This window comes from Poecilia mexicana, unplaced genomic scaffold, assembly GCF_051168715.1.
Source record: "Poecilia mexicana isolate PSO_F unplaced genomic scaffold, ASM5116871v1 scaffold_1, whole genome shotgun sequence".
NCBI lineage: Eukaryota > Metazoa > Chordata > Actinopteri > Cyprinodontiformes > Poeciliidae > Poecilia > Poecilia mexicana.
In genome coordinates, this window is record NW_028263370.1 from 24,993,317 (window position 1) to 25,018,893 (window position 25,577).

General features: G+C 49.4%; 3 protein-coding genes and 1 long non-coding RNA gene across 5 annotated transcripts; 3 read left to right on the forward strand and 1 right to left on the reverse strand.

Moving 5' to 3' along the window:
- Window positions 1-50: 50 nt before the first annotated feature.
- kat14 (lysine acetyltransferase 14) lies at window positions 51-6,541 on the forward strand. The gene is made up of 10 exons (XM_015014018.2): window positions 51-261; window positions 544-665; window positions 732-853; window positions 984-1,156; window positions 1,223-1,654; window positions 1,719-2,272; window positions 2,346-2,479; window positions 3,432-3,607; window positions 3,675-3,865; window positions 6,042-6,541. The coding sequence occupies exons 1-10, from the start codon at window positions 51-53 to the stop codon at window positions 6,213-6,215; spliced, it is 2,289 nt and encodes a 762-aa protein (XP_014869504.2). The 3' UTR covers window positions 6,216-6,541.
- dzank1 (double zinc ribbon and ankyrin repeat domains 1) lies at window positions 6,531-17,194 on the reverse strand. Its single transcript, XM_088006898.1, is given in 12 exon segments — window positions 6,531-6,890; window positions 13,285-13,331; window positions 13,593-13,698; window positions 13,774-13,857; window positions 13,949-14,052; window positions 14,134-14,563; window positions 14,633-14,755; window positions 14,929-15,033; window positions 15,107-15,212; window positions 15,537-15,922; window positions 16,011-16,077; window positions 16,149-17,194. Coding segments are annotated over 12 exon segments (1,905 nt in total). The 5' UTR covers window positions 16,484-17,194; the 3' UTR covers window positions 6,531-6,878.
- On the forward strand, window positions 10,235-11,462 carry LOC148161250 (uncharacterized). Its single transcript, XR_015763729.1, has 2 exons — window positions 10,235-10,524; window positions 11,164-11,462. It is a non-coding gene; the product is annotated as an uncharacterized LOC148161250 (long non-coding RNA).
- A 1,293-nt stretch (window positions 17,195-18,487) lies between the features above and the next one.
- On the forward strand, window positions 18,488-24,415 carry polr3f (polymerase (RNA) III (DNA directed) polypeptide F). Of its 2 annotated transcripts, none has more exons than XM_015014020.2 (9): window positions 18,488-18,671; window positions 18,881-18,998; window positions 19,227-19,294; window positions 19,358-19,425; window positions 19,509-19,621; window positions 22,051-22,194; window positions 23,086-23,193; window positions 23,280-23,471; window positions 23,547-24,415. In XM_015014020.2, the coding sequence occupies exons 1-9, from the start codon at window positions 18,610-18,612 to the stop codon at window positions 23,622-23,624; spliced, it is 951 nt and encodes a 316-aa protein (XP_014869506.2). In that variant the 5' UTR covers window positions 18,488-18,609; the 3' UTR covers window positions 23,625-24,415. The 2 variants fall into 2 exon arrangements, with proteins under 2 accessions (XP_014869506.2, XP_014869507.2); XM_015014021.2 differs by having other exon boundaries at window positions 18,489-18,788.
- The last annotated feature ends 1,162 nt before the right edge of the window (window positions 24,416-25,577 follow it).

The window sequence follows — 25,577 nt, forward strand, 5'->3', positions numbered from 1 at the left end:
TAAACTGGCTGCAGGTCACGTGACCCATCCAGGCGTCTCTCCTGCAGGCGATGGACGGCGGTGGCGCGGGAGAGGGGCTGGAGGAGGGAGAGGTGGAGGGGGAGACGCTGCTGATCGTGGAGTCGGAGGACCAGGAGGACCTGTCACATGACCAGAGCGGAGACTCGCTGACCAGCGACCTGGGCGAGGATGCGGACGGCGGCTGGGCCTGCGAGGACATGTCCTTCTACTGTGACCGCTGCCACAAGTGGGTCCCTGCAGGTGAGCTAATCAGAGATCTGCTCCCCAACTCGTTCTGCTGTAAAATAAAGATATTGGGAGGGGGAAAAGCAACCCTTCAAAATAAGAGTGTGAATATTAACATCAAGCTACTTGTAGAATTAAAACTTCAAACCATCCCAGGAAATTATCACTTCAGAATTCATCCAGACAAATAAACTTAGAGCTCAGAGCACTAAAAATGTTCAACACTGGCAAAAGTGCTAAGCTACAAGTTAGCTCTGCTGCTAGCAGGTTAGCATCCTGACCCGGTTCTGGTTCCAGGTCAGCTCCGTGGCGACCAGCCCAGTTACTTGAAGGGAGACAACTTCTTCAAGTTCCTGTGCTGCAACTGTTCTGAGGACGGCAAGGAGAGCTTCGAGAGGCTGAGGCTCACCTGGCAGCAGGTAAGGCCCCGCCCCCTCAGCAGCAGCACACCTGTCCTGCAGGTAGAAACGGATTCCTGTGTGCAGGTGGTGATGCTGGCCATGTACAACCTGTCTCTGGAGGGAACGGGGCGGCAGGGCTACTTCAGGTGGAAGGAGGACATCTGCGCCTTCATTGGTCGACACTGGAACTTCCTGCTGGGGAACAGGTGACTTTCCCTCCCAGACCAGGCTGCAGGAAGTGGCTCTGTCCATATATGGTGCAGTTCCTGTACTGTTGCGGCCCGATACCCAGCCAGGGGGGGCGGCCAGATGACGCTGCTGCTCTGATGTCGGCAGGAAGAAGACGTCTACCTGGTGGAGCACGGTGGCCGGCTGCCTGTCCGTCGGAAGCCCCGCCTTCTTCCGGTCCGGAGCGCAGGAGTTCGGTGAGCCGGGTTGGTGGAAGCTGGTCCAGAACCGCCCCCCCACGCTGAGGCCGGACGGCGACAAGTCCAGCACCAAGACCAAAGGTGAGCGCCGGCGTGCCGGTGACCGGCCGAGTGAGCCTCGCCCCCTGACCTGTGGTTCCGTCGCAGCGACCCGGCCGCCCCTGGACCCCATCATCACGGTGGAGGGCCTGCGGAAGCGCGGCGCCAGGAACCCGGTGGAGAACGCCATGCAGCTGAAGGAGAAGCGCAGCCGCACGCAGGAGGCCAAAGACATCCGGCGCGCCCAGAAGGAGGCGGCGGGCGGAGGCTACGCCGACCGGAGCGCCTCCTCCACGCCCGTCAAGCTGGGTGTGAGCCGCAGCAGCGCTTGCCGCCAGGACCTGGTGCTGGAGCGAGGCGAGGTCGTCGACTTCTCGTCACTCAGCTCGTCGGACCGGACGCCGCTCACCAGCCCCTCGCCCTCACCGTCACCGGACTTCTCCGGGCCGGGGACTCCGGCCTCCCACTCGGCCACGCCCAGCCTGCTGTCGGAGGCCGACCTGATACCGGATGCCATGCCGCCGCAGGCGCTGTTCCACGGTGAGTACGCCCACCGCTGATGTCAGCGCAGACGTCACTTCCTGACTGCCGGCTCCACCCACAGATGACGAGGAGCTGGAGACGGAGGGGATGATCGACCCGGGGATGGAGTACCTACCCCCACCCAGCGCCAGCCGGAAGAAGCTCCGCCCTCCGCAGACTCTGATCAAGCGGGAATCTGAGAGTGAGGAAGACAACGCCCACGAAGAGCGCTTTGAGCACCCGGCGGGCTGCGGTGAGGCTCCGCCTCCTGAGAGGCGGGTGGCAGAGCGTCGCAGGATGAACCTTCAGGACAAACCGGACGGCGCCTCGCCGCGGCCCGTCGTCTCCGCCCTCAGTCTGTACGAAGAGCGGCTGCTGCTGAGGCGGCTGGACGGCTGCCCGCTGGCGCTCGCCGTCACGCCACATGCCAAGCGCCTCCGCAGGAAGCTGCTGGTTCGCCATGCCAAGCGTCAGAGAGGGCTCCCCCTGCTGGACATCGACCGCGCCGTCAGCGCCGCTCTCAGCCTGGTGGGAGGGATCTATGGCACGCAGGAGGCGGAGCCACGGCCTGTGGGCGGGGCTAAGGGGAAGTACTGCACCAGCAGCCAGGAGCAGCGGATTCTGGACCGCTTCCAGGTCAGAACCTCCTGATGGCGGGACAGAACCTCTGCTGGGTCCGACCGGCTCTGACCCGTCTCTGTCCCTGCAGACCAGCGTGTCCAGCCGGCCGGGCGTCCAGCAGCGCTCCGTGTCTTTCTGGCACCGCCTGATGGGAGCCGAGGGCGGTCTGGACCAGAACATCAAGAGTCCGTACACGGCCCGGATCCTGAAGCCCTTCATCAGGTCCGGAACCAGCCGCTGTCTGAGTCTGACTCTGTTCTCTACTGCAAAAATTCATATCAAATAATTCCCCCAATATTCTTGAAATATAAAAAACAAAGACAGATTGGTAACTAACATAACTTTATAACTTCATAAACATACGAACATCTTCATGTGAAAGTAATGAAAACAGATTTCTGGACAAAACCTGGAAACCCAAACTGTTCCCTCCATTCTGCCATTAGCCAGCTATCTGGGCCTAGCTCAGCCTGACTCACCAGGAGCTAACTAGCCTAGCATGTCATCACAGTGTCGCTCACCTTCTTCACAGGTAGGAATCAGGCTGGTTTGGGGGGCTGCTGCTGTTAAGGGCGTTAAAACAAACAAGTTAACTGCATTTTAAATATCCCAGTAAACATTTTTCCTTCACTGATTAAATCCTGGCGAAATAGAGGCTAACAGCTTAGTTAGCTTAGCTACAGACTACTAACGGGTCGATAGCCACCGACCTCTTGAAGAAAAACAGGGTTTCAAATTGACTCCCTTTCTTCTCGTCGTTCTTTTTTAAACCTGTTTTATTATTTTTTAGCCAGCTGGTTATCACCTCTTTCTCTACTGACTGCTATTAAACGCCGTCACCGTCCAGCGCGCTAAGCAGGAACAAACCATTTCATGTAGAAGCGGGGGGTCACTAAATATGGACGCTGGCTTTCTGGTCTGGGAGGGAGAACATTTAACTCACTGCTATAAACAAGTAAAAACAACGATAGGATTCATTTTATTAGTGACGGGGCAACAAAACGGGCCTTTTTGTATTAAAAAACACATTTTTGTGGGGGGCCCCCTAGTGGTCAGGCCTTTGGAGGCTAACTTTCCCTTCTATAAGGAACACTCGGTTCTGGTCCTGGTCTTAACTCTGGTTCTGGACCTTGTGTCCCTCTGTCTCTTCTTCACCTGTCCATCTCTTCCTCAGGAGGGACTTTGAGTCCCGCCCCCTGAAGCTCCGCCTCCTGGCTGAGATCCGGGCGTTTCCTCACAGGACAGATCCAGACTGGACCCCAGAACCCGACGCTCCCATCGACTACTGCTACGTCCGGCCCAACCACATCCCCTCGGTCAACGCCATGTGCCATGACAGCTTCTGGCCAGGTAGCCCCGCCCCCACCTGCCACTGTTGCTGCAGTGGCGGCCTCTGACCTCAGCCGTGTCTCTCCAGGTGTGGACCTGTCCGAGTGCCTGCAGTACCCGGACTTCAGCGTGGTGGCGCTCTACAGGAAGGTGGTGGTGGGCTTCGGGTTCATGGTTCCGGACGTGAAGTACAGCGAGGCGTACATCTCCTTCCTGCTGGTTCACCCGGAGTGGAGGCGCGCCGGCATCGGGACCTTCATGATCTACCACCTGATCCAGGTGAGTCTGGCCACGCCTACATACTGCCGGGACAGGTGTGTGACCTGTGTGTTTCAGACCTGTGTGACCTGTGTGTTTCAGACCTGTGTGACCTGTGTGTGACCTGTGTGTGACCTGTGTGTTTCAGACCTGTGTGACCTGTGTGTGACCTGTGTGTGACCTGTGTGTTTCGGACCTGTGTGACCTGTGTGTTTCAGACCTGTGTGACCTGTGTGTGACCTGTGTGACCTGTGTGTGACCTGTGTGTGACCTGTGTGTTTCGGACCTTTGTGTGACCTTTGTGTGACCTGTGTGTGACCTTTGTGTGACCTGTGTGTGACCTGTGTGTTTCGGACCTGTGTGACCTGTGTGTGACCTGTGTGTGACCTGTGTGTTTCGGACCTGTGTGACCTTTGTGTGACCTGTGTGTGACCTGTGTGTTTCGGACCTGTGTGACCTGTGTGTGACCTGTGTGTGACCTGTGTGTTTCGGACCTGTGTGACCTGTGTGTGACCTGTGTGACCTGTGTGTGACCTGTGTGACCTGTGTGTGACCTGTGTGACCTGTGTGTTTCGGACCTGTGTGACCTTTGTGTGACCTGTGTGTTTCGGACCTGTGTGACCTTTGTGTGACCTGTGTGTGACCTGTGTGTTTCGGACCTGTGTGTGACCTGTGTGACCTGTGTGTGACCTGTGTGTGACCTGTGTGTTTCAGACCTGTGTGACCTGTGTGTGACCTGTGTGTTTCAGACCTGTGTGACCTGTGTGTGACCTGTGTGTTTCGGACCTGTGTGACCTGTGTGTGACCTGTGTGTTTCAGACCTGTGTGACCTGTGTGTGACCTGTGTGTTTCGGACCTGTGTGACCTCTGTGTGACCTCTGTGTGACCTGTGTGTTTCAGACCTGTGTGACCTCTGTGTGACCTGTGTGTGACCTGTGTGTTTCAGACCTGTGTGACCTGTGTGTGACCTGTGTGTGACCTGTGTGACCTGTGTGTTTCGGACCTGTGTGACCTGTGTGTTTCGGACCTGTGTGACCTGTGTGTTTCAGACCTGTGTGACCTGTGTGTGACCTGTGTGACCTGTGTGTGACCTGTGTGTTTCGGACCTGTGTGACCTGTGTGTTTCGGACCTGTGTGACCTGTGTGTTTCAGACCTGTGTGACCTGTGTGTGACCTGTGTGTTTCGGACCTGTGTGACCTGTGTGTTTCGGACCTGTGTGACCTGTGTGTGACCTGTGTGTTTCGGACCTGTGTGACCTGTGTGTGACCTGTGTGACCTGTGTGTTTCAGACCTGTGTGACCTGTGTGACCTGTGTGTTTCAGACCTGTGTGACCTGTGTGTGACCTGTGTGTTTCGGACCTGTGTGACCTGTGTGTGACCTGTGTGACCTGTGTGTTTCAGACCTGTGTGACCTGTGTGACCTGTGTGTTTCGGACCTGTGTGACCTGTGTGTGACCTGTGTGTTTCGGACCTGTGTGACCTGTGTGTGACCTGTGTGACCTGTGTGTTTCAGACCTGTGTGACCTGTGTGACCTGTGTGTTTCAGACCTGTGTGACCTGTATGTGACCTGTGTGTTTCGGACCTGTGTGACCTGTGTGTGACCTGTGTGTTTCGGACCTGTGTGACCTGTGTGTGACCTGTGTGACCTGTGTGTTTCAGACCTGTGTGACCTGTGTGACCTGTGTGTTTCGGACCTGTGTGACCTGTGTGTGACCTGTGTGTTTCGGACCTGTGTGACCTGTGTGTGACCTGTGTGACCTGTGTGTTTCAGACCTGTGTGACCTGTGTGACCTGTGTGTTTCAGACCTGTGTGACCTGTATGTGACCTGTGTGACCTGTGTGTTTCAGACCTGTGTGACCTGTATGTGACCTGTGTGACCTGTGTGTTTCAGACCTGTGTGACCTGTATGTGACCTGTGTGACCTGTGTGTGACCTGTGTGTGACCTGTGTGACCTGTGTGTTTCTGACCTGTGTGTGACCTGTGTTTCAGACCTGTGTGACCTGTGTGTGACCTGTGTGTTTCAGACCTGTGTGACCTGTGTGTGACCTGTGTGTTTCAGACCTGTGTGACCTTTGTGTGACCTGTGTGACCTGTGTGTTTCAGACCTGTGTGACCTGTATGTGACCTGTGTGACCTGTGTGTGACCTGTGTGACCTGTGTGTTTCTGACCTGTGTGTGACCTGTGTGTTTCAGACCTGCATGGGGAAGGACGTGACGCTCCACGTGTCGGCCAGCAACCCGGCCATGCTGCTGTACCAGAAGTTCGGCTTCAAGGCCGAGGAATACATCCTGGACTTCTACGATAAATATTACCCAGTGGACAGCAGCGAGTGCCGCCACGCCTTCTTCCTCAGGCTGCGGCGCTGACCCGCACTCTGGTCCCGGTCCGGCTTGAATCCAAGAAGTTTAGAAGCTCGCCAGAAACAGACGGATCAGAAGTATTCATACCCCTGACATATTTCCTCTGAAGCTCATGTTGTGGTTGGGGCTCTGACCCGGTTCTGACCCGGTTCCGACCCTTCCAGTTTAAACCTGTAGGGGCCCCGAGTCCTTTTAGCTCTGTGTTTTCCATGTTTGACCAGCAGGTGGCGCCGTTTCCCCGAGTCACAAATGAATAATTTTTCATTTGATTAAAATGATAAATATAATTTTCTCATCCTGATGACATGAATAAATAAAAACTTCTAAATCAATGTTGGGTTTTATTTCCATAAACTGGAAGAAACGACCTGGCTGGGGTCAGAGGTCAACCCCACAAATATTCCATCATATTTGATCTGCAGGTCCTGATCGGTCCGATCCGTTGTGGCCGCAGAGGGCGGGCGTCACCATAGCAACCATCACACCGCTTCTTCATGCCAGGAATCCAAGATGGCCGCCTCAGTTCGTCACAGGAATGGGTCAGAACCAGAACCAGGGCGTCTGAAGCTCTGAAGGCATGTAGTGTTCTGGACCGGCCTCGTCCAGCCGGGGGAAGGTTCTGGTTCTACTGGGACCGGCCAAGTTGGCAGCGTCTGACCCACAGACCCGCTAGTCCTGTACCTGTAGGCAAATGGTGACATCATAAGGGGGAGGAGCCATGTGATTCTATGCATCATAATTTCAGGGATGGAAACATCTGGTCTCCTGTCCTAACATAGCACGAACTTCACTTTTTTGCCACTAGAGGCTTTTATTTTGAAAGAAATCCAGCAGAAAGGGGATGGAAAGAGGGTGGGTGGGGGAGGACATACTACTGAGGAGTAGCAGAGTTGTAGTCAAGACCAGCACCCCGCGCTACGTGACACAAAAACATTAAGTTTTACCTTCAAAATTGGTTCTCAAATTGATCTGAAAGATCCACATTTCCATAAAACACCTAATTATTAAATACTTAGAGCTGAAATAAATTTAATCAGTAAAGATCCGTCCGGAAGAATCGGATCGTTCCTGAATGTCATATCATTATATCGCACTTTGGTCACAGTGTTGTCCCATATATGAACACCTCAGTCAACACACAATAATTCAGCCCATGAGTGACAACTTTTTTCATCGCAGATGCAACATGTCTCAGTACAGCTAGCTTTGCTAGCATCACGTCCACAGATCCCAGATAGCACATGATGTTAAATCAACGTTGAAAAATAGTTAGAATCGTTGATTTTTGGTTGAAGTCGACAAATGACGATGGATCAACCATCAAACAACCATCCAATCAAACCGTTGAAACTGTGACATTGAATCAACGTTGTTTGGTGGTTGAAATCTGATCACTGAAATGCCGAAGTCTGATTAATGGTTGATTTTTGGTTGAAGACGACAAATGACGGTGGATCAACCATCAAACAACCATCCAATCAAACCGTTGAAACTGTGTCATTGAATCAATGTTGTTTTGTGGTTGAAATCTAATGACTGAAATGCTGATGTCTGATCAACATCTGATCAATATTGAATCAATGTCAGCTGTATTGCCGCACCCCTTCCCCTCCTCTCCTCCTCATCAGCGCTCTGGGTCAGAGCATTTTATTAGTGAGTGGGGGGTATTACATTTAAATTAAGCACTGTAGAGGATAGTCGGTGCTGATTCCTTTCTGTACATTTTCTTACTTGTTCATAACAATTCTCACTGACTGTGTGTGTGTGATATATTGACACAAAAACATCTACAACTTACTACAAGGAGTGGAGGGGTCCACCCCCACCATTTACATGAGTGGGATGTCCCAAACACACAGCCACTTCGCTGTTGGCTTGTTGGAAAATATGTTAATTCAATGTTGAATTATCATCACAAAGGTTGCATGTTTGGTTGAGGTCGACAACTGATGGTGGATCAACTATAAAACAACCATTCAATTCTAGCCAATTAACTAATGTTGAAACTGTGTCATTGAATCAGTGTTGTTTTGTGGTTGACATCAAATAAATGAAATGCCAACGTCGAATCCAGTGTGTTTCACCACTGGTCCTCCAGGCCCTACAAGTTTTAGGCATTTCCCTAATTCAACACACATGATATTAATTGATGTCTGATTAACGGGGTTTTGCTGAACTGAAAAAACGCAGGTCAGTTTGATTGACGTCAAGGTTTGGGGAAGAACTACCCAGATAGCACACGATGTTAATTTAATGTTGAATTATGATCACAAAGGCTGCATGTATGGTTCAGGTCAACGACAGAAGCTGGATCAACCATCAAACAACCATTCAATTCTAGCCAATTAACATTCATTGATTGAAATGCCACATTGAATCCAGTGTTTTTCAGCACCGGCACCAGGCACACTGCCCTGCAAGTTTTAGCCATTTCCCTAATTCAGCACACATGATTTTAATTAACATTTGATTAACAAGGTTTTGCTGAACTGAAAGCATGCAGGTCAGTTTGCCTTGAGGATAAGGTTTGGGGAGAAACTAGTAATCAAAGTGTTCAGGTGTTTTTTGCACCCCTCACCACCGCCTGCCATTCAAACGCCCAACCCCCTTCCCTCCACCCGCCAAAAACACACACAAGCCTCTTTCCCCCCACCTGGGCCCATCTACCCCTCAATCGGGTGAAACAACTTTAATTTTAAGTGAGGGTTTTTCATTTTTTAAAAGATTGTTTTGGCTAGTGGCCTTTATTTGATAGTTAATTGACAGGAAGGTGGGTAATGAGAGAGGGGGGGTAATGCAGCAAAGGTTGCCAAGGTCAGGAATTGAACCTGTGACAGCTGTGTTGAGGACTGAGGCCTTGATTGTGGTTTGTGCTTAACCCCTGCGCCACCACAGCACAGCCCCTTTTAGGTGAGGGTTAATCACGTTTTAACTTAAGCACTATGTGTTGACAACACTGAGTTGTGATTCCGTTCTGTACCCAGATTCACTAGCGGAACAAGTCAGCGTTGGGCCGGGGGGCGGGGCTAATTACCGGACCCCTAACGAATCACCAGGCCCCTGACGTTTATCGCCTGCGCTACCAGAAACTGTTGAGCGAGGGGCGGGGAGGTTGGTCTGCGTTTTTTGGTTGATCTTTACCCAGGAAACACATCGGCTAAACCGTGAGTGAAACGGTCACTGGGACTGACTAGTATATATTCCATTGAGGGAAAGTAACTTTAACATTAAATAGACCTTTCTCAACAGGTGGTAGACTTTCTCAGTCTATAATCAGATATTTAACTCAATGACACAGTTTCAACATTGGTTACTTGGCTGGAGGTGGATGGTTGTTTGATGGTTGATCCACCGTCAGTTGTTGACCTCAACCAAAAATCAACCCTTCTAACTATAATTCAACGTTTATTTACTGTTGTGTGCAAACTGGGCAGTTTGTTGCAGCCCTCATCACCTCCTCATCTCCCCCTACTCCCTCCCAAACCTCCCCCACCCAGCCGCTCCTCCCAACCTTCTCCTCTTTACCCCCTCTCATCCCTTCTTCCCTCCCCCTCCTTGAGCTCTGGGTCAGAACATTTTATTACTAGGTGGGGGTTAATCATGTTTCAAATTAAGCACTACATGTTGAGAACAGTGGGTTGTGATTCCTTTCTGTACATTTTCTTACTTGTCTGTAAATATTATTACTACTGTGCATAATGTGTTGACACAAAAACATCTACAAGTCTGTACTAGGAGTTGTACAGTCCACCTCCCCGTTTTTACACTTGTGGTTTGTCCCAACCAAACAGCCACTTTGCTGCTGGCTTGTTTGCTACCGGCTTCTGAATTGAATTCTCCGCTGAGCACTTTTATGGTAAGTTTTTCAATATTACTTTGATCTTAAATGTGTTTATTGAAAAATAAGGGCATTGTTTTGTGCCCATAGTAATCCTGGTTATTTTGGGGCAAAACGGATATTTTTAATAATTGAGGTCATGTCTCCTTTTGTATTATTTTCATCCTACCCACCACTCCAGGCCTAAGTATGAAATCCTGTGAGATTTTGTGGGATTTGAGTTTTTAAAATAGGGCGGGGCCTATTGTTTGGTCTGGGAGAGCATGTGGTGGACAAGGAAGTGTAAGGCTGGCTGGTCCAGGTGGGCTTTAAATTGTTGTGATAGTAATCACTTGTTTTTAACTTTTTATTACGATGTGCTTAGGGTCGTGCTTAAATGAGCCTCTGTACCAGAACAGCTGAGTTGGATGATTACATGACCGTCTGCAGCCATCAAGAAGTGCAGAAGGTTGTTAATCATCCACAGATTCAATCCAGGTGAGGCAGAAGGGAAACACTTAACATGTAAGGCAGGTGAAACACTGAACTAAACCTGCTAATGACTGATTCAGTCTGTTGATCCTTGGATTGGTAACTGGTTAAATTGAACTGGACTATTGTTACTTGTGTGGGATCTTTATTAGCATATAGACACTTTTTAAGGAATTTAATCAACTTATTTGGAAATATTTGTAGTTGATGGAAGATTGAACCAGCTATTTGATGGAAGTTTATTCTGTATAAATTATAATTTTTCCAACTACACTATAAATCACCTTTTGTTCGATTTATTTGTCTCTGGTGTGTTAAATAAACCTGATCCTCCCTGAGTTTTGTTGTTAGGTTTTCTGATAAACAGCCCTTTATTTTAAATATTGATTTAATATCAATATCATAAATCCTACACTATACTGCAGCTTAATGGGTAAATGCAGTTGTATATGTAAACATTAAGATAAATATTAATGAAAGATTAAGATATTAATTTAACAGTGAGTGTACATGGGGAACTATATGGTTTGTATTTGATCTCAGACCTGTAACCAGTACAGTGTTTAATCTTTCATTGTGTTTCAGAACTTTTCTAATGTTTATCATCTTTCTAACCGGCACCTTCCTCACTTTTATTTTTTTCAGCTGTTGCTCTGCAGTTTGACCCAAAGCTGACTCTTGAGGACTGCAGCAAAATTGTCAAGAAGTGGCTTCATTACGCACCAGAACGAGAGGAAGACATCGCAAGGAATCAAAGTGACGCCAACCAGAGTCAAACTGGGGTTACCACAACTTGTACTGTTTCCCTACTTCATACAGTACAAAGCTTAACCTCATGGACTCTGTTCTTCTGTGGACAACAGACTGTTGTTTTGACAGTCAAAAAGGAATCAAATATGTTTAAAGATCTGTCCCTCTTTTCTTAAATAAAATGTTAAATCAAACCCATGTTGTCATTTTTAACCTTTTGTACACAGTTTACGCATCATCTGCCAATAATACAGTGTTTAACACCAGTAAAGAAACTTTTAGTGGCATGTTATGATGTAGACCTATCAGATGTAAAATGTACATAAATCCTTAGCTTTCATTCAATATAAAAACAACCCAAATCTGCATGTACATCCACAGTCAAATGAGTGTTGAATCAACATTGATTCAATGTAGAATCAACACAAATCTGCATGCAGATCCACGTTCAGATGATGGTTGACTCAACATTGATATAATGTAGAATCAACATTGATTCATAACTGATTCAATGTACTATCAACACAAATATGCATACAAGTTGACATACAGATGATGGTTGAATCAACATTGATATAATGTCAGTTATGGTTGAAACCCTAACGTTGATTCAACATACAAGTCACCGACCACTTTCAACGTTGATTCAATGTTTCTGGCTGACATTGATTCAATGTTGTTTCAATCATTCTGTGCTATCTGGGATCTTACCTTTCTTTAAGCTTTCCTTCCAAGTGACGCTAAAAGTTGGACGAAGTCCCACCGTGTCGCCATATCTTATGATTTATGCAGCGCTATTATATTACTGACGATCATAATATATACACAATAATATGTCCATCTTACACATACAACCCCACAATCATTTTGATCAAAACTCACAGAAAGACACACACAAGCTTTTATCTTTGTTACACACACACATATATATATATGCGCCTGCTGCAGCTAGCACAGAGCTGTGCAGATTCAAACTGTGAATGCTGTTTAGTTAGCATAGCTACCAATGATGGCAGATAAACAGTTTCTTGTAATAAGTTGTTTCTCCCCCATTAGCACATTTAGCAGTGAGTGAATGAGGATGATTGACAGCGGTAAGAGCGTCCTACTAGTTCTGATTGATTGTTTTCACAGATTATCTGTCTCATAACAAACTGCTATGACATTGTGAAATGTGGAGAAAACATTTTTTTATTAAAGTTATGTACTGCAGCTTGAATAAAATGCAGCTGTAACACAGTTAATATTGTATAGAATTCCACTTGTCATTACTTCCCAGTTTGGGTTCATGTGTAAAGGGTGAAACAGCACCCCCTCCTGGTGGTTGGCAGGGTTAAATCTCGTTGCCAGTTCATGAGAGATGGGCGCGAGGTGCTGAACCCGCTGTGATGAACCCGATTCCTGATCAGTCCATATTCTGTTTCGCACAGATAAACGACGTTTCATCTCATCCTGTCTCCTGGCCCTTATTCACACAACAAAGAACTAATTTATGCTGATCGATCAGAATTACCGAGGTTACACAGCTACATAGGATTTTTTAGAAATCTGGATTGCTTCATGTATATTTTGCTCGTTGCTTTTGATTGTTGCTCAGGGGAGACATTTCAGTATCTAAAACTAATTAAAAAAAATAAACAACCTACCTGCATACTGGATGTGGACTGTTGGATGTTAGATTCATGAGCAGTAAATATTGTGCTGATTATCAGTATTGAACCAAAGAAAGCAAAGCAGATGCAGGCCTTTAAAATTGTGACACTTTTTATGGGTCAAATAGACTCAAAAATTGTAACAGCAGCTGCACAGGGGGGCCCAAACTTATTTTTTTGTCAGGGGGCCCAAGATTACTGGCAGCGCCCCTGAACAGAACCCTGATCTGTTGCTCACCTGCAGCCAGACAGCCAATCAGAGCCCAGCTAGCTGGAGGTGGGTCACCTGTTCTTACCAGCAGCCCGGGCTGGCCCGGTTTGGTTCTGTTTTTAGCGGCCCGGTTTGGTTCTGTTCAGTTCTTACCAACAGGTTAGGTTCTGGGTCGGCATCTCGCTTCAGCCCTCGACTTCCTGGAAGACAAAGCAGAGTTCTGAGCCAGAGGTTCTGATCTGTTTCTGAACAGAGCTGGAGGAGAACCTCCAGGTGTTCCGCAGGTCAACTGGGTCAGAACCAGTTCTGTCAGGTGGAAAGAATTTCATCCTAAAAGTAAAGTACAACAAAAGGCTGTGGTATCTGGGTTTCCCCCTCCGGCCACCAGGGGTCACTGTTCATCAGTCCGCCCGGTTCTCTTATGTCCAAATCAGAACCACCAGAACATCCTCTGTTCTTACCGGCTCTGTCTGTAGCGTGCTGTGTGACACTGCTCAGCGTCTGGACCCGACCTGATTCCCGACCTGAACTTCCTGCCGGGCCGTCAGGGTCGCTGTCAGGTCCGACCTGCAGGACACAGAGGTTCTGCCGGGTCAAAGGTCTGCCTTCAGAACCGGTTCAGCGACCCAGACCGGGCCTCACCTGCAGGTTCTGATCAGCGGCCAGCGAGAAGCTCAACGTCAGAACCACTTCATCCTGGTTCTGCTGGACCAGCGCCGACACCATCTGGACCGGGTAGAACAACAAACCGGATCAGAACTAATCTGGCCCACATTCAGCTGAACCACAGGTTCTGTTCCTCAGGTGAGCAGCTTACCCGGCCCAGTCGAGGTTCTGCTAGCAGGGTTCTGAAGGAGGCCCGGTTCTGGGTGTAGCTCCTCAGGTGAGCACAGACATGGTCCAGTTGGTTCCTCCAGTAACCTACAGAACCAACGGAATCAAACAGAACCATCGGGAAGATCCCTGGACCGGGCCAAGCCTCTGATGGCGTTGTCATGGTACCTCTGCCGGGGCTGACGGCGCTGAGCGGCGGCCGGCGGTCGCTCCTCGCCGCCTCTCGCCGGCGCCACATCGCCCTCTGCTGGTCCTGCTGCTGCAGCTCAATGGCTGATGGGTAATAGAGTCCGACGGTCTGCGTGGACCGATCCACAGGGGGAGGAGCTACGCCCCTTCTGGAGGCGGGGCTCTGTGGGGGCGGGGCCTGCGAGTACCCAGCCTGTTAACGACAGGAAGGAAGTAAGCGGACGACAGGAAACGGGTGTCTTTCTACCTGGCTGTGGGCGGTGTCCTCTTCAGGCGGTGTGATGTCATTGCAGGGTGTGGGCGGGGCCAGTGCCAGGAGGAACACGCCGCACGCCGCACAGTGGGGGGCGTCCAGCGGTGAGCTTGCTCCACACTGCCAACACGTCACCCAGCAGGGGGCGTGGCCAGCCTGGATATGCACACCAATAAATATCCCACAATGCTTCACTGCCCAGCACACCAAGAGGTCAAAGGTCACCTTGGTGCCACAACGGTCGCAGAATCTGGCATCATGGCGGTTCAGACGGCGACAGCTGGAGCAGGACCACATGCTGCTGTCCACCGGCCCACTAGAGGGGGTGCTGCCTCCACCCTGATCTACCTGCAGCAACACAAACAGGTAAACCTGGACCAGAACTGGTTTGACCTGGTTCTGCTCTGGACGTACCGGCCGCAGGTCAGAACCAGAACTCGATGCGAGTACTTCCTGGTTGATGTCCCGGTTCCATCAGAACCTGACCCATGTTTGCTAACGGCGATACACCTTGAGCTCACCTGCAGGGAGAAGCTGGCCCGGGACCCATCTGTGGACGCCTCGCAGGTCCAACAGGTCTGAGAGTTGATGGGAACCAGGCAGCGACAGGAAGGACACGGCAGCAGCTGAGACAGCAGGACAGACGGTCAGTCCGTCCGGACCAGCCGGCAGCAGCTGGACGGTGGACAAGTGCAGTACCTGTCCTCTCCCAGCAGGGGGCGGCCTGAGTGCCGGAACTGGAGGAGCGCCACACTGAGGACAGAACCGAGCAAACGGGTCTGAAGGGCAGAGGCAGCGAGGACACCTAGAGACACAGGACCAGGACACGTCCCCCAGTGGACGGGTGAGGAACGACATTAATAAACATTAATAAACAATAACATGTTTATTATAATATAATAAAAAACATCATAAATGGTTTATTTATTCATAATAAACATTAATAAACTAAAAATAAACCATTAATTAACCAATAATAAACCAACAGCATAGATATTCTGACACAATAAAAAAACTATTTGGAAATCAGTTTGTCTTTCACTGATAATTGATTTTAATGGGCGTGTCTCTGCCAGTGGGTGTGTCTCAATGGTAGTGTCATCAGAGTGGGCATGTCCTGAGAGCGTACCACGGCGTGGTGGCGTCTCTCAGCCATTGGGTTTGCAGTTTGCTGCTCAGCGGCATTGGATGGTGAGAATCCTGGCAGACAAGAAGTGGATCACCGTAATACTCTGGCCAGGTCTGGAACTTCCTGCCGGATCTCTCTGTTAGCCTGTTTACCACAGAGTGGGAGCGTCGGGAAGAGCTGGTCCTGGCAGCATCAGGATCTGGGATCCCGGCACCTCTGGAGCATCTGGAGGGCAGGGGGACTGGCGGACGACTGGACATGGTCCGGCCCGGTTCTGAAGCCGGACTGCAGGTGACTTCAATCCACTCAGAGCGTCCAGGTGTTCCTGCAGGTGTTGGATCAGAACCGGACCGCTCATCAGAATCGTAGCCTCCTTCAGACTGGACCTGAAGCAACAGAACCACGGAGGCGGAGCTCTTCAGACCAGACAGGTGAGCGAGGTCAGAGGTCAGCTACAGGCTGCTGATTGGCTACCTGCTGGTCTGGTTCCACCTGACCCACGGAGAACACCTTGGTGACCACGGAGCTGCGCCTCCCGTCCCTGCACCGCAGTTACACTCAGCAGAGGGAAACAGGAAGTCATGAAGCTCAAGTGTTTCTGCTGAACATTACCTGGTGACAGCCACGGCTCTGACAGACACCCGGCCCGCAGGAAGCAGGATGGGACCTGTGTACTTCCTGCTGCCGACCTCTGACCCCCGCTGCCCGGCAACCGGCTTCGATCCATCCAGAGTGAAGAAGATCAGCACACCTGGAGGACCAGGGACACCTGGAGGACCAGGGTTAGATGTACCTGACTGGATGTGGTTGGATGCTGGTTGGATGTGGTTGGATGTACCTGACTGGATGCACACGGGCGTCCTGGTGTCGATGCGGGTCTTGGGTTTGCGGGTCACGCCCTCGCTGATCGGGATGATTAGAGGAGCTGAAATGGCGCCTGCTGCCATGGCAACCGCTGGCCAATCGATAAGGGTCACTGAGCTGCTGAGTGGCAGAACGATTGATTATTGGTCTTATGTAGATCATGAACAACATGTCACCTCAGAGGATCACAAACTTTGATGAACGTAGTTCAGATCCGGTTCTGATCCAGTAGCCGAATGTTCCAGACGTTTCATTTCGTGACAAACTGGTCCCCACGTAAGTTCCAGTTCTGATCCGGTTCTGACCCTTGTTTGGTTCTGGTTCCGCTCTTGTTTTTCCAGTTTTCTGTGAATTTCGTTAAAATGAATTTCTGATCGGGACATCAGCAGTATTTTCACTGAAGCCCAGCTGTTGCGTTTAGCGTCACCATGACAACGGGATCACAGTAGGCTCCGCCCACAACGCTAAGCAACAATGCTTAGATTCTAGAACCAGAACCAGAACCACCTGCCCTGGTTCGGTTCGGCACAGTTTTTATGTTTAACATGATTCAGTCTCGTCCGGATTTTTATCGGATTTTCTGGATTTCACTGCCGACTTTTCCTAAAATAGCCGCAGTATTTTCTACATTAAAACTCCAGGTAAAATGTTTTAACCTAAATATAAATATGCGATATATTTCATTTCATAGAACTGAACTAGAGTTCATTAAAAGACCAGACCAGCAGAATATCTGCAGGACCCCGACTCCTTTGTAATCAGGCACAGATCAGGACAGCTCACACTGAGAGACACACGGACATAGACATAATATAAGGATAGATGCCTCATGGACCGCTCTCGCCTATTGTCGCTGACGAGATTTAGGGCGGCCATCTTGGAGCGGTACACCACTCCACTCAGCGTTATGTGTTTAGCAGGCACAATGACGTATCAGCGCATTTAATCGATCATAACACACTTTTTTGTTACTGGAAACCATATTCAAACATCTATCAAAGCTACATTTATATAAAAAAATTATTTTTAAGTATGTTTTTAATACATAGTTCATCATATTTAAATATGCTTAGTGGCTATAACAATAGAATAGGAATGGAATATTCTGATATCGATGTATAAAGAGCATATTACAAAGCACACAGCCGTTCATAATTTATTTAATAAATTATTTAGTAATATCAATACATATTTATACAACTATACAAACACTAATAAATAAAGTTTAATAATAATAATGGCAAAAATAAATGATTTATAGTGAATATATATATATATATATATATATATATATATATATATATATATATATATATATATATATATATATATATATATATATATATATATATGTTTATGTTTTTCAGCCGACGAGTCCAAAATCCGATGCAAGATTCATCCGTGCTGCAGTGAATCCATCTCTCTTTATAGATATCTCCCTCTTCTTCCTCACATCGTGTCTTTAGGAAACTTTCAAAACAAAAACGGAAGATTTAGGATGTATCTTACTTTGACAGAGTGAAAGAATATAAATAATAGTCTTTACAACCTGTGTAAACTTTGCCGGTGAATGTTATAACACATAATATAAGTTTTATAATATGTGTTATATTGTTTCATTTCTAATGTAGGCTCTTGTGTCAGATAATCTAAGTCAATGTTAGAGAATAATTAACTTTTTTAGATTTACAGAATCTCAGTTAGCCTTCATAGCGGGGCTGAATCCGTATTACACCAAGCACTGTAGCTAATATTAGCTGGTATCTCGCCGGTGGACATAAATACAGTAAAGTAATATTCTAATCACAATATATACACAATAATATGTCCATCTTACTTGTGAAATGCTGTCTGTGGAGCCCTCACATCAGTAATCCATAGATCCGAACAACAATATCCCTCAGAGCTGAGGCATCGTCTATTGTTTTGATTGAGCAAAGTAGGAGGGTATACCGCTCCAAGATGGCCGCCGTATTTCCTGCGCCGGAGCGGCCAATGCGGGGTCTACTCTTATATTATGTCTATGCACACGGAGACACAGCTTTAAGGACCCCGACTCCTTTGTAATCAGGCACAGATCAGGACAGCTCACACTGAGAGACACACGGAGACACAGCTTTAAGGACCCCGGCTCATCGCAGCACGTTCAACTCGGTCCAGTCAAACTCGGCCCCGCTGCGGAGAGACGGAACAACAGAATTGGGTCAGGATGGCAGAGGTGAAGGTGAAGAAGGAGACGAACCTTTCGGAACCGGCGGAGATAGAGAACAGGTGAAAACCCGCTCAGAAGAACCAAACTCCGAGGTAGTTCGGCTCAGAAGAACCGAACCCCAGCTGACAGAACTTTGAGGTTTAAACAGAATGATTCTGAAAGGAGCAGAACCAGAGGTTCGGAGAAGAAGAACCAGGAGAAACGTTTTGATTATTTTTAATGTTTCCAGAAGCATGCTCTGACTCGGTTCGGTTCGGATGTTTTCCAGGATCAAGGAGCTGTGTCAGCAGTTTCCCCAGGGAATCACAGACCAGGTGATCCAGAACGACCTGCCTCACCTGGAGCCCCAGCAGCGCGCCATGGCGCTCAACAAGCTGCTGTCTCTGGTCAGTCACTTCCGGTTCCGGTTCGGTTCGTTGTTCGCCGTATCGATCTGACGATAAGTGGACTGCATCACTGAGACCATTTCTGTGGAACGTCAGCAATAAACTGACAATCCCGGCTGCAGCTTCCTGTTTGTTTGATGTGAAACATTTAAGACAAAAGAAGAAGAAGAAACTGACAGGGTGTGAATACTTTTCCAGCTCCTGACCTTTGACCTGACTGTGTTTCAGGGTCAGCTGGACCTGCTGAGGAACAGTTCGGGTCTGCTGTACCGGCTGAAGGACACGCAGAGCGCCAGGTAAGCTCCACATCGGCCCGGTTCTGCCGGGTCGTTCCTCCCTGACGCTCCTCTGTGTTCTAGTAAGATGAAAGGTTCTGACAACCAGGAGAAGCTGGTCTACCAGATCATCGAAGACGCAGGAAACAAAGGTAGCGTCCTGTAGACGGTCCGCCGTGATCGGGTCAGGACCGATCGGGTCGGAACCTCATGGCCTGTTCTGGTGTCGTCGCAGGAATCTGGAGCAGAGACATCCGCTTCAAGAGCAACCTTCCTCTGACGGAGATCAACAAGATCCTGAAGAACCTGGAGAGCAAGAAGCTCATCAAGGCTGTCAAGTCTGTGGCGGTGAGTCCAGAACCGCCCGGCCCGGTTCAGGCCCAGCTGGTACAACACAGACTTATTTTTTATTTTTTGGTTGCAATATTTTGTCGTCTTAAAGACTTTTGTCAAATTGGTTATTTTGTTTTGATATATCGGTTTTGGCAGGATCGGTCCTCCATACACAGCTGATGTCTCTACATACACAAACACATTAAATATATTTATATTTTTGATTGATCAATTACTGATTGACCAATCAATCAGTAATTGTTATTGTCATTTTAGAAACATAATGTAATTCTATAATTATAAAATTACATGGACTTTAATGAAATTGGTGGTAAACAGCAAACAGTAGCCATGGCGATTAGTAACCGCAGGGCTGCTGGGTTTGGTCCGTCCACCTGTCTCTCTGTCCGTCTGTCCACCTGTCTCTCTGTCCGTCTGTCCACCTGTCTCTCTGTCCGTCTGTCCACCTGTCTCTCTGTCCGTCTGTCCACCTGTCTCTCTGTCCGTCTGTCCACCTGTCTCTCTGTCCGTCTGTCCACCTGTCTCTCTGTCCGTCTGTCCACCTGTCTCTCTGTCCGTCTGTCCACCTGTCTCTCTGTCCGTCTGTCCATCTGTCTCTCTGTCCGTCTGTCCACCTGTCTCTCTGTCCGTCTGTCCACCTGTCTCTCTGTCCGTCTGTCCACCTGTCTCTCTGTCCGTCTGTCCACCTGTCTCTCTGTCCGTCTGTCCACCTGTCTCTCTGTCCGTCTGTCCATCTGTCTCTGTCTGAAGCACAGAGGCAGCAGCAGTTGATGCTTTCAGTGGAGCATCGATGGAAAACCTCCAGCAGCTTTTGAGGACAATAGTTTCTCCTGAGGACACGGGGCAGGACACGGGGCAGGACACGGGGTCTCTGGACTGTCTTTGCCCGTTCTGCTGTGTTTCTGCTCCAGGCCTGTTTATCCATGAAATGAACCCCCAGGAAGCAGAAGCCTGACCCTCTCCACCTGGCGTCTGTATGTCTCCTTTACTTCTCCTAAAATCCAGGATGAGCTCCTTGGTCTTGGCTGAGCGTAGGGCGGTCTCCCTTGAGGTGAGACCCCCTGCTGTCGTCGTCTGCTAGTTTAACAAGGTGCTACTTTGGTGGCCTGGAAGCATGAAGAGCAGAGGGCCAGAGCTGATGAGCTACTGACTCTGACTGTCAGTGTGCGTTTTGTCAGGAAGTCCTTAATCCAGCAACAGGTGGGAGAGGGGCTTCCAAGGCCTGCCAGTTTCCACACCGGTCTGCCATGAAAGCAGAGCTGAATTCAGTGAAGCGGATGCGTGCCAAGGTTTCCCCAGAAAACCTTCTGAGCCCGGTGGTTGGGGCTCATCCGTCCAGCAGCTCATCATGTTTTTCAGTAAAAAAATGTAAAAAGTGCATTTCATTGTTGACCAACAGTCACTACGAACCCCAACAGTCAGGTGAGAGTCCCTCCACCGTGTCCTGCTTTAAAAAGAGAAATTTCTGAATGAACAAAACGGTGACATCAGGCCTGGTACCCCGTGGCTCCGTAACCCAGTCGGATGTTGGAGTTGGTGTGGGCAGCTTTAAGCTGACATGATTAAAATCTCTGGCAGTAGTAAAACCTGGGTAGCGGCTCTGTTTGTTCTCAGAGCTGAACTGGCATTGGGGGGGGGAGGTAGACGGTGAAGTCCTGTGTGGGGAGCAGCAGGTGTTGATGTGACACAGACTCCGCCCCCTCTGCTCTTCCTACCAAAACGCAGTCATGTCGCCGATTGGCTCAATTAGCTGAGTCCCGGATTCCTGACTGAAGTCAGGAGTCTGTTGTCATGACAACATCTGTCTGATGGTTCGATCTGTAACGGAGCCTCAGTTCGTCCATTTGTTGACGAGGGACGTGGCGTTGCTGAGGAAACGGCTGGGAAGCGGCGGATCTTCTTAGTTCCACTGTAACTCGGCTCTGCGGAGCGGTAATCCACTGGCCTCCTGCTGTCAATCAGCTCTATCACTCCGTTCGCACCAGAAACCAGTCAGATTTACTTTACTATGTATGAAATATAATTAAAGGAACATTTTTAATTTCTATAAAACTCAACAAACATCAGAAATACTGAAACAAATGCAGAATACTTAGAAAATGTTGCAGAGGTTTGACAGAATTTAAATGTCCTCTCATTCTTCTCTGATTGGACGCTTCAGTCTGTTCTAGCTGCTGATTGGCTGGATCTACTACACATTAGCCAATCAGGCTAATTCACTTTATTAAAATGGTTTAAAATCATTAGAGTAACTGGAAGGAAATTAAATTAATCAGTTTCATTTTGGACTGATGAACTCAGAATTAGGTTAGAATTCAAAGCAGATTTTATATATTCAGGTTTCTCGTCAGAGCTCACAGAGCGGGCTGAAAACAGTAGCTGACCCGGTTCTGATCTGGTTCCGGTGTGGTTCTGTCCTCCAGGCGTCCAAGAAGAAGGTGTACATGCTGTACAACCTGCAGCCAGATCGTACGGTGACGGGCGGCGCCTGGTACAGCGACCAGGACTTCGAGTCCGAGTTCGTGGAGGTTCTGAACCAGCAGTGCTTCAAGTTCCTGCAGAGCAAGGTACCAGCAGAACATGTCCGACCAGAACCAGAGCTGTCTGGACACAAACACACACACAGCCTGGTACTTCTATACAAACTGAAGACTTGGTATTGATCTCCATTCATTTTAGTGACTGTTTAATTCTAACAAGAACAAGTTTATTCCAAACTCCACCCAACCAGAGCCAAACTCCACCCAACCAGAGCCAAACTCCACCCAACCAGAGCCAAACTCCACCCAACCAGAAGTCTAACCAAACCTGTAATCTAACCAGCATAGCTCAGGAGAAACTCCAAAGGAAGCCAGGACCAAGAAAAGGTCCTCACTTTCTATATGTAGTACATACAAGTACACACACACCGGTTCAGGTTTAGATGATTCGGGCCAGCAGGGGGCAGCACAGGTCTCCCTCTTGAAAGCTCTGCAGGTCTGGGCCCTCAGTAATGAAAGTAGATCAGATGGAACCAACATGATCAGTGATAAACTCTGTGTTCGTCCTCAGTTTTCCTTTACAACGGCACCAAGAGACTTTCTGGTTGGGTCTGTGACCCCCTGGTGGATCCTGTGACCTCCTGGTTGGGTCTCTGACCCCCTGGTGGATCCTGTGACCCCCTGGTGGATCCTGTGACCCCCTGGTTGGGTCTCTGACCCCCTGGTGGATCCTGTGACCCCCTGGTTGGGTCTGTGACCCCCTGGTGGATCCTGTGACCCCCTGGTTGGGTCTGTGACCCCCTGGTGGATCCTGTGACCCCCTGGTGGATCCTGTGACCCCCTGGTTGGGTCTGTGACCCCCTGGTGGATCATGTGACCCCCTGGTTGGGTCTGTGACCCCCTGGTTGGGTCTGTGACCCCCTGGTGGATCCTGTGACCCCCTGGTTGGGTCTGTGACCCTCTCTACTCTGCTCCAAGGCGGAAGCAGCGAGGGACGGGAAGCAGAGCCCGATGGTCCAGAGGAACAGCTCGTTCGCTACGTCGCATGAGGTGTGGAAGTACATCTGTGAGCTGGGAATCAGCAAGGTGACTCCTCCCACCTGCAGTCCAGGCCCCTGGCAGTCGGTCTACCTCTGGGCTGACAGGTGTGTGTGTGTGTGTGTTGGGCGCAGGTGGACCTGTCCATGGACGACATCGAGACCATCCTGAACACACTGATCTACGATGGGAAGGTGGAGATGACTGTGATTGCTGCCAAGGAGGGGACGGTGGGCAGCGTGGACGGCCAGATGAAGCTGTACCGCGGCGTCAACGCCATCCTGCAGCCCACCGGCCTCGTCAAGACGCCCTGCGGACTCTGCCCGGTAACCATGCCCCCTTGACGTACCTGCAGCCCCTCCCCAGCCTCACCTGACCTCACCCGTCTGTCCTCTCTGCAGGTGTTCCACGACTGCCACGAAGGTGGAGAGATCTCCCCATCCAGCTGCATCTACATGAGCAAGTGGCTGGACTTCTGATGGGGCGGGGCCGGAGGAGCCTTATGGGCGGAGTCGGTGTGCGGCGCGGGCGGGGCCGTGGACATGTGAAGACGACTGGGTGGAGGGATGAACGAGGCAAACTGAAAACCCAAATGCTAAGAAACAAACGCAACAGAAAAAATGGAAACACAAAATGCTACAGCAACAGGAAATGGAAGGAAAAACAACAGGAAGTATGAAAAGCTGTAAACTCGCTCCCCCAACAGAAGTCCTCCCACCACTAGGGGGAGACTGCAGTCGGTTACATCACCTACATACAGACGCTGCAGCTGGGACGACCCAGTTCTGGTGCCTTTGGGGAAAACCCAGAGTCGGAGCATCTTCAGCCCGACCCATGGATCGATGTTTGTCCCATCAGGCCCGGTTCTGCTTCATCAGGCTCTAATGGACTTGGTGCTGACGATCAGCACGGATCATCTTACACCACTTCCTGTCTCCGTATCGACCTGACAGGAAGCGGCTCGGCAGCCGCAGCTCCAACTGTAGGGACGAAAACAAACGCAGAGAACTTCTCCGGCTCTGGATCCAGGCCTGATGGTTCTGTTGGGTCCAAGGGGAATCCCACAGAACCTCAGGAACAGACTGGAACCAGAACTCTAGTTTCTGTGCTGCTGGTTTAGCTTGTGAATAAATTCAATGAAGCCCGCAGAGTTCTGGTCGGGTTCTGGCAGCTGCTGGGCTTCATTCGGTTTAGATGACTCGGGTTGGCGAGTCTGGTTTGATTGGACCTGATGGTTCTGGTGGAAAAACATTAAAAACACATTAAAACATTCTGAGTTCTTCTTCTGTGGTTTCTGCAGCACCTCTTGCAGGACGAAGACAGGATCTTCATGGTCCCTGTTGAGAATTACGGGTCAGAACCAGTCCCAAGAGGTGGACCATGGCATAACCAGAACCACAACCTTGGACTTGTCTCTGGCCCCGCCCCCACAGCCAATGAACCAATCAGAGGCCAACTTCAAACCAGTTCATCTCTCACCAGAGGAACCTCATCCTGACCCACCGACCTCTGACCCCTGACACCTCTACCGTCCTCTCTGCCCTTCATAAGTCTTTGATCGCCATGTAGTTCTTTATGAACAGTTCCTCTCCTGTAGTTCTTTATGAACAGTTCCTCTCCTGTAGTTCTTTATGAACAGTTCCTCTCCTGTAGTTCTTTATGAACAGTTCCTCTCCTGTAGTTCTTTATGAACAGTTCCTCTCCTGTAGTTCTTTATGAACAGTTCCTCTCCTGTAGTTCTTTATGAACAGTTCCTCTCCTGTAGTTCTTTATGAACAGTTCCTCTCCTGTAGTTCTTTATGAACAGTTCCTCTCACCAGAATCTCATCGATATCTTCATGGCAGCTGATTCTGGATTTCTCTCCATCATGCTAAAGGCTAGCTTCCACTAGTGTAGCTCAGACCCTGAAGCTCTGGAGTTCCTCAGGGCCTCGTTCTCGGGCTCCTTCTTATCTCCATCCTGGTTCGTTGAAACGCAGCTGCTGCTTCCTCCTCCTCTTCCTCCCTGCGGTTGCCATAGAAACATCGATGTCCTCTCCAGTTTCACATCCTGAAAACTGATTTGTTTGAAACTGAATCCATCAGATTAACTGATTATTATTGTATTGATTTTACTTATTATTTCCTCAAAAGTCAACAAAGGCGCCCATAAATAAAATGTATTATTATTCTGACGGAGACGAGTCTCTCTCTCTCGGAAGCTAAAGTTCCAGTCAGAACTGGGTCGACAGTAGAGATGATGAAGACCCATCATCATCATGGAGGTTCTGGAGCTCTCAGCCCGGTTCTGTTGAATCTTCCTGGTTCTGAACTGGTTCCCTCCTGGGTTGGGTTCTGACCCGGTTCTACCGGCTTCAGGTGCTGGAACCATGGCTCAGTCAGCAGCAGGGCGGTCAGACCAGAACCAGAACCAGGAGTTCTACTTCCTACAG

Coding starts and splice junctions, on each gene's coding strand:
- polr3f (XM_015014020.2), top strand. CDS start 18,610: ATGGCAGAGGTGAAGGTGAAGAAGGAGACGAACCTTTCGGAACCGGCG. Junction 19,295..19,357: donor AAGGACACGCAGAGCGCCAG/GTAAGCTCCACA, acceptor TCTGTGTTCTAG/TAAGATGAAAGGTTCTGACA. Junction 19,426..19,508: donor CGAAGACGCAGGAAACAAAG/GTAGCGTCCTGT, acceptor GTGTCGTCGCAG/GAATCTGGAGCAGAGACATC.
- kat14 (XM_015014018.2), top strand. CDS start 51: ATGGACGGCGGTGGCGCGGGAGAGGGGCTGGAGGAGGGAGAGGTGGAG. Junction 854..983: donor AACTTCCTGCTGGGGAACAG/GTGACTTTCCCT, acceptor TGATGTCGGCAG/GAAGAAGACGTCTACCTGGT. Junction 2,480..3,431: donor ATCCTGAAGCCCTTCATCAG/GTCCGGAACCAG, acceptor TCTCTTCCTCAG/GAGGGACTTTGAGTCCCGCC.